The sequence below is a fragment of the Eremothecium gossypii genome, chromosome IV (genome assembly GCF_000091025.4).
Source record: "Eremothecium gossypii ATCC 10895 chromosome IV, complete sequence".
In the NCBI taxonomy this organism is placed as follows: Eukaryota; Fungi; Ascomycota; class Saccharomycetes; order Saccharomycetales; family Saccharomycetaceae; genus Eremothecium; species Eremothecium gossypii.
The window spans coordinates 883,446-895,100 of NC_005785.6; the positions used below are offsets into that span (position 1 = coordinate 883,446).

Consider the following 11,655-nt stretch of genomic DNA (forward strand, 5'->3'; position numbering starts at 1 on the left):
ACGAGGCAGCCCTACGCGTCGCCTGTGGCGGGCTGGAACGGCTGGCAGCCCGAGCTGCAGGCGCAGCACCGACGACGCACTGCGCTCTGCACTACGGACGTCACGGGCAGCAGAGCGCAAGACTAGCGCGGACAGAGCAGCAGAGAAGGCGCGGCGCAGGGCGCGTAGAAGGTAGGGTATTTATAGAGCAAGCAGGCGTTGCTGTTGCTTTCATTGTTGTGGGTTTCTGGTTAGTGAATTTCCTAAATCGAGGCCAGATCTGATCCCGCGCAAGGGTTGGGATTGAGCTTGACCTGCACCACCAGCTCCGCAGCTTCACGCAGTCGCGTAGGAAGTTGCCACGACCTTCCGGCAGCGGACGGCGGCAGAGGAAGCGGACAGCGAAGTCCGTTTGTGTACTGGCAGTAGAAGAGCGCCCAAGGTCCGAAGTAGCGTGCGAGCGTTCAGTGCGTCGGTATATATACGGTGGCATTACACAGCAGAACGCGCAGCAGGCAGAGCACGCACCACGGACACATGACGAAGCCGAAGGGGCCGCCGCAGGCAGATACGTCGAAGCTGATGCCGGCGCTACTGGTGGCACTGTTCCAGAAGCCGCAGGACCGCCAGTTCGTGATCGCGCTGGAGAACGAGCTGCTGCGTTTCGTGGAGTCGCCGAGCATGAGCTACCAGCTGCAGCCGATGAACTCGTACTACCGGCTGCTGTCGCACCAGGTTGCGGACTACCACGGGCTCTCGCACGTGGTCTCGCGCGAGCAAGAGCTGTGTGTAGTAGTCTACAAGGAGGCGAACGCAAAGGCTGATAAAGGCCGCGGCGCGCGGGGCTCGCAGCGGACGCTGCTGCAGGAGCTGGAGCCCAGCGTGATGTACCAGTTCCCGCCGGAGTATTTTGCAATTGCAGCGATGGCTGCAATGAACGACGCGCTGCTCCATCCGGGGAACAATAACGTGCAGGCCCAGCAGTGGGCACGCAGCCCTCATGCTCCCCAGCCGAGCCGAGGCGCGGCGGCACGCACCCCGCGGCGCGAGAAGCCCAAAGGCTTTAAGCTACTAAGCAGGCCTGGTGCTTCCGCTGCCAAGGGGGCCGACCGCGCGCCTCACACAGGGCGGGGCCGCTCTTACGAGAGCAGATACGGGTGGCACCCACCTTCGAGCCCCTCTGTTGAGCCGGATCGGCCCGCTAAGACGCCGGATCTGCAAGAGGGTGGCCGTGTACAGCAGGTGTCTTCCCCTGTCCCTGCTACGCCCCGGCGCGAACGCGGTTCCGAGCCCATAGAAGATACGCAGGACGACTCACCGCAGCCCCACGAGTTTGAGACTTCGCGGTACGCATTAGATCGCATGGACGATATCCCGCCCGTCTTACTAGGGGCGCCGGTAGCCGTAGAATCGCCTGGTCCGCCAATTGCCGTCACACAGAGCCCCGGCACCGGGCCCGTCCACAGCTACAGTAGTAAGCCCCATAGGCGAGCACACAACTACCGCAGAAATCATACCAACCAGCAGGCTCAGAAGCCTGCAAAGGGCTCCAGCTATCCCGGCTTTCCCGGCTTTCCCGTCAGCCGCTACGTCGCGTATCTGCCCCAGAACTATCTCTCGCAATACCCACAGGGCTACTATTATCTGCCAGCCAACTGCATGATGCCCTACTCGGCAAACGGCTCCCCTCCATTGGACTACATGTTCCGGCCGGCAGGGCCGCCATATCCGATGCCGATGTACGCGCTGCCGCCCCACGGCGCCGGGCTCCACATGCCGCTACAGCCAGGGATGCAGGGCGTGCAGGTTTCGGCCGCGTCGCCGCCGCCGGGGCAGTCTCACTTTCCCGGCAACGTCTATTATCCGTCATCATCGTCTGCCAGTGGCACGCCGTATTCACGTAAGAGCAGCACCTCATCGACACTCACGCGGGAAAGCCACACAACCCCAAGTAGCCCCCACCTTGGCAGCACCCGCTTCTCGGCCGAGTCGACGTATGATAGAAACCCCCCGGCAGATCTCAGTCACTCTAGTACCGACTGCGTGCCGCCGAGCTGAGGCTCTGTCGTACAGAACCGCGCTTTTTCTATTAGTTGGTATGTGGAATCTATACTAGCAATGCAGTGCGTCGCTGCGGGCCGTCAATGCACCGGCAGCCAGGATAAGTACATGTCACCTCATTGACTACTTGCATCTACTTCGTTTTTAGGTATGTAATGCGCGGCCACCAGAACACCGAGTGACGTGCAGAAAAACTAAGGACAGCGCAGCACATCGCCGCATCACTTATTTCTTGACGATCTCCACGGACCAGTTGAGCGTTAGGTGGTTGGCCTGGTCATCGTCGATGAACTTCGAAACGGCGTTGTAGTTTCCGCGAGCCAAAAACCCCGACGGAGCCTCGCTCTCCGGCAGCTCGACTTCATACACGGGTTTTTTGGCCGTATTTGGGGCGTAGGAGCCCAGGTGGTCGTCAATCTTGTCCACCGCGATACCGGCCTTCTTGATGTACTGCACGTAGCGCAGCCCGGTGATGATCTCGTGCTGCACCTTGAACGTGATTTTAAGCTTGTACACCGACTTTTCCCGGATTTTGTAACGCTTAGATGCCAGCTCCTTGATGGACTCCTCGGTGGACAGGTCAAATGTAATCGGCTCTGCGTCCGTGTCGACGAGCAGCTGGATTGCCTTGATGACCACCTTGCGTGTGTCGCCCGGGAACTCCAAAGGCAGGACGTCGCTCGACAGCCCTAGAGACTCCTTCCACTTTGCCAGCGACTCGTCCTCGGCGTCTAGCTGCTTGTACTCCTCCAGGGTCTTCTTTGCCCGTACCTTGTAGTTGATTCTGGGGTCGTTCTCCTCGAACTGCTCGAACTCTGTCTCCTCCTGCATTGCTGTTTGCTTGCGTGCTGCGAAACTTCGCGATGTGAAACGATACAATGACCCGCATTATAAACTCCTTGTGATTTTTTCTACTATTTGACCGCCTATTCGTAAGGTGATTGTTTGGTTTTGATTCGAGATCTGATCCCCTATAGCCCAATTCGTCATCTTTTTCTGAATAGAGGCTGAGAGGGCATACAACGGTGGCGGTCGGCGCCAGGCAAGAGGGTAGAGGCGGTATTTTACGCTCTAAGCTGGCTACTACTGGGCCGCAAGCAAAAATAGACAGTATTCTTTTAGTTCTGGACTGGCAGGATTAATAGTTATCTAGTACACACGGCGTACATGGCAGGGCCGACGTAGTTTCATGTTTCTTGAGCTGGGTCGTTAAATGCAATGGCAGCCTACAAGAAGTAGTCGGGGGTCTTGCGGCTGACGGTGGGCTCGCCGGGGCGCACCGAAGGGTCGTATTGCAGAAACTGTCTGTTGTGGTTTTCGTCGACCTCCATGATCGCGGCCTGGTTACCACAGCGGTAGCAGTAGTTCGGCGCGCTAAAAATGGTGACGACGCTCTGTTGATGGGACCACGCGTAGCCGTCCATGACTAGTTGGTGCGCGCGGGCGATCAGCGAGAGGTCGTTGGTGTGGTTGAACTGCTGACTGATATCCTGGCCAAAGGTGAAGCCGGCGCCGCGGGGACTAATCCCCCAGCCACCCCGGTCGTCCGGATCCGACCAGAGAAGGTCGCACATAGGACCTTCATGAGGCACCTCCTGTATCCTGTTGAGCTCGCGCACCTGGTCGACGGTCTCGATCATCGGCGATAGCCCTCCGTGCAGACAGAAGATCTTGTTGTCCACCAATGCTGTGATCGGAAAGTAGTCGAAAAGGTCGGTGAACATCTTCCACACATTGGCGCTCCCGTACTTCCGGAGACACTCGTCGTAGAACCCGTAGACCTGTGTGATCTGGCGCGACTCGTGGTTGCCACGCAGGATGGTAATTCTGTTCGGGTAGCGCACCTTCATGGCGACCAAATACGAAACCGTCTCCACGCTGTAGTATCCGCGATCCACATAGTCTCCCATGAAGAGGTAGTTTGTGTCTGGACAAGGCCCACCGATCTTAAAGAGCTCTATGAGGTCATGGAATTGCCCGTGAACGTCTCCGCATATCGTCACAGGCACGCTCACCGGCTGCACGTTCTCTTCGAACTGCAAGACGTCCACTGCCATCTTACAGAGCTTACCTACATCCTCCTCTGAAAGCACCTGGCACTTCGCGAGGTGCTCAATCCACTGGTCCAACTGGCTGATGCTCGACGCAGTTAGTTCCAGGGGCTTTGATGACTTGGTATCCGCTATCCCTGATACTGTACGGCCGCTACTGGCATTGAAGTACGACACGGATCCTACTCCAGAATCTTCGTCAATCGCCTGATCCAATTGGTCTTCCATTGCGTCCTTCATTGGCACATCGTTGTCTATATCCATACTGCCCGGTTGACACGCACTTAAAATTTAAGAAAAAATGCCCCGCGTGTGAGGAGTTCACCTACACCAAACAAAAATAACCGTCCGAACTGCAAACCCAGCTTCCGTTGTTGCTTGCTTGTCGGAGTCGTCTGCACTCGTGAATCCTGCAGAGCTCAAGCTATTGGCAATCGACAGCTAACTATAAATACACTTCGCGCGGCCCTCTCACAAATAAGGCAGTCTAGTATCCACACCTCACTAAGCACGAACGCTTCGAACCACAAGCCTGACTATCTGGAGTCGCGTACGCGTGGCTATGTCTCACAGTTGTTATCGCTCGAATATGGCGCACCTTCCGCGTAAATACCAACAAGAAAACTCCTACTGTGTTTTCTGCTGCGGGAATGTATACCTTGTCAGTGGGCCGGTTTCTTCTATGCGGTCCTCAGTGATCGCAGTCTGTAGTTGCTGGTACTGGAGTCTTGACTGCTCTATGCCTCTTGCTTGTGCTAAAAGCGAAGGAGACTCGGTTACTTGTATGTTTTGCTGACCTTCTGGTGGCAAAAGGGGTGGGGCGCGGGGTCGGACACTATTTTGGAGCGGAATCAGCCTGAGTGTTCTTTTTGTTTTCACCAAGGGCGGGTAACCTGGCGCCAGCCGCTGGCCGGCGAGGTGATGGGCCATGAGCACAGCAGGTATCGCGGGAATATGGAGTGTCCGGGGGCGCGCTTATGTAGACCCAGCACGGTCCCCAGCCATCGCGCGGAATTGCGGCTTTTGTAGAGTCCCGCTAGGCGCGCTGCCGCGGGCGTCAGCGCCTGTGACACAGACAAATAAAATTGGGCAAGCGCGAGACACAAGTCCCACAAGCCGCCACTGCACGAGGCTATGCACGCATTCAAGGAAGACTTACCCCATACCGTGGGTTTTGCCCTCGACAATGAGGAGATCACATTCCCCAACTACGTGCCCACGCATGTGCAATCGTTGCCCCACACGTCCAACGGGATCCGACAGCTAGTCATAGATAAGCAGAACCAGCGCGTCCTCCCCACATATAACCGCCTACTCGACCGCATGGAGGACGCGCTCGTGCGCTGGCGGCCGCCCGCCAGCTCCCACGTCGGCTCCTCGCTAGCAATCCACGGCACGCACCCGTACCAAAAAGAGCTGCCCGAGCCCAAGGCGCTCGGCCGCGACCTCTCAGAGTCGATCGAACAAATGAAGCAGATCTTGCAGAACTGTTGGCCCACGCGCGACCTGCATACCGATGCCACCGACGACAGCGAGACCCTCAGCGACTATTCCCTTCCGCGCGCCGGCTCGGCCACCGCGAACAGCGCCAAGCCCAACGGGCCCTCGTTCGAAACGCTGTCCCTGAGCAGGCGCACGCCGGTTGCATTCCCCATCAAGGCGGCCGGCGCCCGCGCGGACCCGCCTCCGGACGACCTCCAGAGCACGCTCAACACCTACAAGTTCCCCGTTCCCTCTTACTACCTTCCGCTGTCGCTCCAGCGTCAGTGCCAACAGCCAAGTACACGTGCGCCCGCAAGCGACGCCGAACAAAGCACACCATGGGAGGCCTGGTGCCAATTCTGGAAGGAGTTCTGGGTTGATCTCCACAGCTTACTCGTCTGTCAGATCGACGAAGAGCTGTATTAGATAGGCTTCATTAACGTATATATGGGAAATGACTTTTACATCTCTACACCACAGCCAAACGCAACCAGCAAGCGCTCTGCGAAACAGGGGGTCAACTGGTGAACACCGCACGCCGGTGGTTCGCACGGTAAACACACAAGCAGTTCAAACGCAGCATACGTGCACAGACAGAGAGCCCGAATCTCGCGGACCGTCCAGAGCACAGCCCAAAGCAGGTGGAGTTCATAGATAGCAGAAAATCAGCATTGCAGAGATGGCAGGAGCTTTGGAAAACGCGCGCAAGGAAATCAAGCGAATCTCTTTGGAGGACCACAATGAGAACGAATACGGGCAGATATACTCCGTGTCCGGCCCGGTGGTCGTGGCGGAGAACATGGTTGGATGCGCGATGTACGAGCTTGTGAAGGTGGGCCACCACAACCTGGTTGGGGAGGTGATCCGGCTGGACGGCGACAAGGCGACGATCCAGGTGTACGAGGAGACGGCGGGCGTGACGGTCGGCGATCCTGTGCTGCGGACGGGCAAGCCGCTGTCGGTGGAGTTGGGTCCGGGGTTGATGGAGACCATCTACGACGGGATCCAGCGGCCGCTGAAGGCGATCAAAGAGCAGTCGCAGTCGATCTACATCCCGCGCGGCGTCGACGCACCAGCGTTGAGCCGCGAGGTGAAGTGGGCGTTCAAGCCGGGCAAGCTGGGCGTTGGCGACCACATATCCGGCGGCGATATTTTTGGGTCGATCTTTGAGAACTCTCTCTTAGAGGACCACAAGATCCTGCTTCCACCGCGGGCTCGGGGGACCATTACGTGGATTGCACCTGCAGGCGAATACACTGTCGACGAAACGGTACTGGAGGTGGAGTTCGACGGCAAAAAGTACTCATACTCCATGTTCCACACATGGCCCGTGCGTGTGCCAAGGCCTGTAACCGAAAAGTTGTCTGCCGACTACCCGCTATTGACGGGGCAAAGAGTGCTTGATTCACTGTTCCCATGTGTCCAGGGCGGTACCACCTGTATTCCCGGTGCGTTTGGGTGCGGAAAGACTGTCATTTCCCAGTCCCTATCCAAATACTCCAACTCGGACGCCATTATCTATGTCGGGTGTGGTGAGCGTGGTAATGAGATGGCGGAAGTGTTGATGGAGTTCCCCGAGCTATTCACTGAGGTCAATGGTAGAAAGGAGCCTATTATGAAACGTACCACTCTGGTGGCTAACACTTCTAACATGCCTGTGGCTGCCAGAGAGGCTTCGATTTACACTGGTATTACTCTGGCCGAGTATTTCAGAGACCAAGGTAAGAACGTCTCCATGATTGCAGACTCCTCGTCCAGATGGGCCGAGGCATTGAGAGAAATTTCGGGGCGTCTTGGGGAGATGCCTGCCGACCAGGGTTTCCCGGCCTATCTCGGCGCCAAGCTAGCCTCCTTCTATGAAAGAGCAGGGAAGGCGGTTGCACTGGGCTCTCCCGACAGAGTCGGTTCGGTTTCTATCGTCGCAGCTGTCTCGCCAGCTGGCGGTGACTTCTCGGACCCTGTCACTACTTCGACCTTGGGTATTACTCAGGTGTTTTGGGGTTTGGACAAAAAGCTTGCCCAGAGAAAGCATTTCCCTTCGATCAACACGTCTGTCTCGTACTCGAAGTACACCAACGTCCTAAACAAATACTATGATAGCAATTACCCCGAGTTCCCAGTCCTGAGAGACCGTATCAAGGAGATCCTCTCCAACGCCGAGGAATTGGAGCAAGTTGTTCAGCTGGTCGGTAAGTCCGCGCTCTCTGACAAAGACAAGATCGTACTGGATGTCGCGACGCTAATCAAAGAAGACTTCTTGCAGCAGAACGGTTACTCGACCTACGACGCATTCTGCCCCATCTGGAAGACCTACGATATGATGAAAGCGTTTGTGTCCTACTTCGACGAGGCACAAAAGAGCGTGTCCAACGGCGCCAACTGGGCCGTGCTGTCGGAGGCAACCGGCGACGTGAAACACGCCGTTTCGTCCTCCAAGTTCTTCGAGCCCAGCCGCGGCGAGCGCGAGGTCCACGCAGAGTTCGAAAAGCTCTTTGCTTCCATCCAGGAACGCTTCGCCGAGTCCACCGACTGAGCCGTTACATAGCCTACTACATACAAATTGACGCAAGCCATTTTTTAAAAAGCGGACATGAATTAGACCTATAGAAGATGTATATATTGGCTGCCGTAGCAGCAGCGCCATCTCCCCGGCGTCATCCAGAGCCTGGTGCGAGTAATCATACGCGACCGAGCGAAGTAGCTTCACTCAACCGTTCATTTGTATGGACCGCACGCTTATTTGGATCTGGCTCTAACCTTCCGTCTCTTTCTCTTCAATCTTCTAACTCTCTTCTTTCTCCACTTAGCTCTCATTGTGAAATGAAAGTTTTCTGGATATATGGAAGTAAGAACTAAGAAGGAGTAATAAGTGGAAGAGAGACGACTGAAAAGCTACTCTTGTACAAGAGGGATGTCGGGGAGATGGGGACGCGAGGGCTCCCCGCCGCTTGCTTGGGGTCAGCCTGTGTAGGGTAACTATTTCACGTGAACAAGGGCGTCAGGGCTCGGTGGCGTGCGAGATGCGACTTCCTCTGAGTGGGCACGTGATTGGATGCGCGCGAAATCTACGCGGCAAGCGTGTATGGGTTTCCTGTTTATAGATGTACGGCTGGAGTAGTCCCGTCAGCCCACACTGAGAGTATGTAGTTCTATCACGACCTCTGCAGCTACTCGGCCTTGTGCTGCGCCTGCTCCTCGAGACGCATGGCCTCCTGGCGCATTGCCGTCTCGATGTGTCGGCGTAGTTCGTGTATCTGTAAGTTATCTAGTATGCGCGGGAGCAATGCCTGGTCAAGCAACATGCGCTCAGACTCGCCGGGCGTGGCGGGCGCCACATTGTCGGCCATCAAGGCGGAGTACTCCTGGAGGTCTGCGAAGCGGAGCGGCTGCATGTCGCCCTGCATCATGGACTCGAGGTGCCGCGCGCCGCTGTAGGCCTTGAAGTTGCAGTACGCGCGGTATGCCAAATAGAAGCCGGGTATATTGGGCACCAGCGGGACCAAGGCAATGGGTATTGTCAATGGCAACGCGAGAAGGCAGTATATCAGGTACCGCATGTGCGTCTGCTTGCCCTCGCGCAACAGGCGCACCAACTCGTCGTTGAGCACGCTCTCGGATATCACGCTGCGCGGAAAGTACACAACGATCGGCGCCGCCGCGACCCCGGCCTCGCACGCCTGCGCCTCGCGCAGCGTCAGCCGCTTCTCGGTCTCCTCCTTGCCCTGCAGGTGCACGCGCTTCAGGATGTACGACTCGGACGGAAAGCTCGCCAACGACCGCTCCCTCCACGGCACCTGCGCCAACAGCACGTTCACCCACCCCACCACGCGCACCGTCACCACGTTCCGCGAGCTCTCCATCTTCGCCCACGTCCGCGCGACCTTGCGCGTCACCCGCTGCTCGGCCCGCACAAGCCTGCTGCCGCGGTCAAGGTAGTCATCCGTGTGTTTGAAGTAGAAGAAGCACCGCTGTGTCGTCACCGGCACCGCCACGATTTTTAGCGGGTCCGCCAGGTACTCCTGCGTCCTCCGCGGCTCGGCCATCCGGCTGTATGCCGTAACTACCTTCTTAATGGTCGTGCTTTTCATGAACCTGCCTTGCACTTGCGCTGCCCTTTGGTCTGTCCGCAGAAACGCCCGTAACCGACCGTATAGCAAACTTGCTTCTTGTAGCGAACGTCTGTTGCCGATCTCGACGCATGTAGTGACCGCGTCTGCTCGCTGATCTTGTACTTTATATAGGAATTTGCTTCAGCCTTGCCCGGTGTCTAAAAGCTGACAGGAGTTGAGGCCAAGGGATAGGTAATATGACCCAAAAACGGAGCGCAGCGGTGTGTTTACATGAACGTACCAGAAAGCAGCAGTGAGAGCAATAGCACAGGTTTCGATAGTCATTGTTGTCAATTTGTCACTGCTGGAACTACGAGGAATACAGAAGGCAGGTGCCACGAGTCGGTATATTTTGACGGTGATAAAGCGAGGCTTGGTTGCGGTACAACATGCCAGCAGGACCGAACAGAGAAGATGAGGAGCAATCGATGGCCACGAAGTCCGGGTCTACCAGCCGGAAGGTACAGAAGCGGCCGTCACTCACGCAGCTGAATGGGCGGCGAGCAGAGGAGGACATGGTGCGGGCGACGAGCTTGAACGCGTACTCGTTGAAGCCGACCACGGTGCCCCCGTTTGCGTTGGACGCGCAGTTCAAGCGGCTGCGAGTGCGGGATTCGCTCGGCGTGTCTGGGGATATGCTCGCGAATGGCGGGCAGCGCTTCAAGGACCCGTTTTTGGTCTCGTACGACTCGCAGTGGAGCGAGTTCGTAAACGTAATTGACGCGGAGGGCGGGCACGGCAAGCGGCACAAGGCATCGCACGGGACGCACTCGCACAGCACGTTGAGCAGCACGTCGGACAGCAGCGGGCTCTCACCGCTGAAGAACGAGAAGTTGCGCGCGATCACGGAGCACTCGCCGACGCGACGGGGGTCCAGCCAGAGCGTCCTCACGGACTTGGAGAGCAACTGGGGCGGCGAAGAGCGGCTCAACGCTATCTTCGAGGCGCCCATCCTCCACGACTATGAGTTCAAGGACCAGAAGGACCGCAACGAGTGGACCAAGTACATCAGCCAGCTCAAGCACTTTTACTACGGCAGCATTTTTAAAAGCGGCGGCAGCTCGCGAGGGGGCAGCAACTCTGAGTCCGACGACGACGATGAGGTGGGGCGCATACAGGCCTTTGTCGAGCGGCACAAGCTCGAATTCCGCCGGAAAAAGCTGTACTGGCTACAGTTCGAGCAGCGGAAAAAGCAGCAGTGGGGGCCGCAGATGCGCCGCCTCCTCATCGACAGCCAGTACTTGCCGCTCTCGTTCCGCCTCATCATTATCATGTTGACCTGCGTCGCCTTGGGCCTCGCGGTCCGCATCTTCCAAAACTCGCACAATCGCATTGAGGACACCTCTCCACTCACCGTTCCGCAGCAGCCCAGCACCATCATGGCCATTGTCGTGAACACCGTCGCCATCGTATATTTGGCGTACATCGCGTACGATGAGTTTGCGGGCAAGCCCCTCGGGTTGCGAAATCCGCTCGGCAAAATGCGCTTGATCCTCTTGGATCTCCTCTTTATCATCTTTTCCAGCGCCAACCTCTCCCTAGCCTTCAACACCCTTTACGATAAGACGTGGGTCTGCACAGGGCTCGAGGACTCCCCTAACAGGATCCCGAAAATAGACTACATCTGCCGCAAGCAGCGCGCCCTATCTGCATTTCTCTTCTTGGTGGTTGTCATGTGGGTCATCACGTTCACCATTAGCATTCTAAGGGTAGTGGAACGGGTGAGTTCACTTTCACCCAGATAAAAGTTAACAGGACAAGTGAAAAAAAACGGGGATAAAGGCATCAGTTATGTAATAAAGAGCTATACGGCAATAAACATTTAAGTAACTACCATGGTATCTCCAGGGTATTACTAGGTTTCCCTGAAGTTTCGAATGTGCCTTCGTTACCCGGTGTTCATGCAGGCTAGCGCGACAAGAAAAATGCGGTCCCACCCATTCCACGATTAGCGGTGGCAAAAGTCCTAAAAG

General features: G+C 56.9%; 9 protein-coding genes across 9 annotated transcripts; 4 read left to right on the forward strand and 5 right to left on the reverse strand.

Annotated features, from left to right (window-relative positions):
- Positions 1 to 516: 516 nt before the first annotated feature.
- Positions 517 to 2,037, forward strand: RBS1 (Rbs1p; the record flags this gene model as incomplete). Its single annotated transcript, NM_209546.1, has 1 exon — positions 517 to 2,037. One exon carries the CDS (start codon positions 517 to 519, stop codon positions 2,035 to 2,037), a length of 1,521 nt encoding a protein of 506 aa, NP_984193.1.
- A 228-nt stretch (positions 2,038 to 2,265) lies between these two features.
- Positions 2,266 to 2,871, reverse strand: RDI1 (Rdi1p; the record flags this gene model as incomplete). Its single annotated transcript, NM_209547.1, has 1 exon — positions 2,266 to 2,871. The coding sequence occupies one exon, from the start codon at positions 2,869 to 2,871 to the stop codon at positions 2,266 to 2,268; it is 606 nt and encodes a 201-aa protein (NP_984194.1).
- Positions 2,872 to 3,266: 395 nt separating this feature from the next.
- PPH22 (phosphoprotein phosphatase 2A catalytic subunit PPH22) lies at positions 3,267 to 4,355 on the reverse strand (the record flags this gene model as incomplete). The annotated part of the gene is made up of 1 exon (NM_209548.1): positions 3,267 to 4,355. One exon carries the CDS (start codon positions 4,353 to 4,355, stop codon positions 3,267 to 3,269), a length of 1,089 nt encoding a protein of 362 aa, NP_984195.1.
- A 363-nt stretch (positions 4,356 to 4,718) lies between these two features.
- AGOS_ADR100C (ADR100Cp) lies at positions 4,719 to 5,021 on the reverse strand (the record flags this gene model as incomplete). The annotated part of the gene is made up of 1 exon (NM_209549.1): positions 4,719 to 5,021. One exon carries the CDS (start codon positions 5,019 to 5,021, stop codon positions 4,719 to 4,721), a length of 303 nt encoding a protein of 100 aa, NP_984196.1.
- Positions 5,022 to 5,225: 204 nt separating this feature from the next.
- AGOS_ADR101W (uncharacterized protein) lies at positions 5,226 to 5,999 on the forward strand (the record flags this gene model as incomplete). Its single annotated transcript, NM_209550.1, has 1 exon — positions 5,226 to 5,999. One exon carries the CDS (start codon positions 5,226 to 5,228, stop codon positions 5,997 to 5,999), a length of 774 nt encoding a protein of 257 aa, NP_984197.1.
- Positions 6,000 to 6,252: 253 nt separating this feature from the next.
- On the forward strand, positions 6,253 to 8,106 carry VMA1 (H(+)-transporting V1 sector ATPase subunit A; the record flags this gene model as incomplete). The annotated part of the gene is made up of 1 exon (NM_209551.2): positions 6,253 to 8,106. The coding sequence occupies one exon, from the start codon at positions 6,253 to 6,255 to the stop codon at positions 8,104 to 8,106; it is 1,854 nt and encodes a 617-aa protein (NP_984198.2).
- A 203-nt stretch (positions 8,107 to 8,309) lies between these two features.
- RPL41A (60S ribosomal protein L41) lies at positions 8,310 to 8,387 on the reverse strand (the record flags this gene model as incomplete). Its single annotated transcript, NM_209552.1, has 1 exon — positions 8,310 to 8,387. One exon carries the CDS (start codon positions 8,385 to 8,387, stop codon positions 8,310 to 8,312), a length of 78 nt encoding a protein of 25 aa, NP_984199.1.
- A 353-nt stretch (positions 8,388 to 8,740) lies between these two features.
- On the reverse strand, positions 8,741 to 9,661 carry MRX19 (Mrx19p; the record flags this gene model as incomplete). The annotated part of the gene is made up of 1 exon (NM_209553.1): positions 8,741 to 9,661. One exon carries the CDS (start codon positions 9,659 to 9,661, stop codon positions 8,741 to 8,743), a length of 921 nt encoding a protein of 306 aa, NP_984200.1.
- Positions 9,662 to 10,071: 410 nt separating this feature from the next.
- On the forward strand, positions 10,072 to 11,427 carry SRF1 (phospholipase D regulator; the record flags this gene model as incomplete). Its single annotated transcript, NM_209554.2, has 1 exon — positions 10,072 to 11,427. The coding sequence occupies one exon, from the start codon at positions 10,072 to 10,074 to the stop codon at positions 11,425 to 11,427; it is 1,356 nt and encodes a 451-aa protein (NP_984201.1).
- Positions 11,428 to 11,655: the final 228 nt, after the last annotated feature.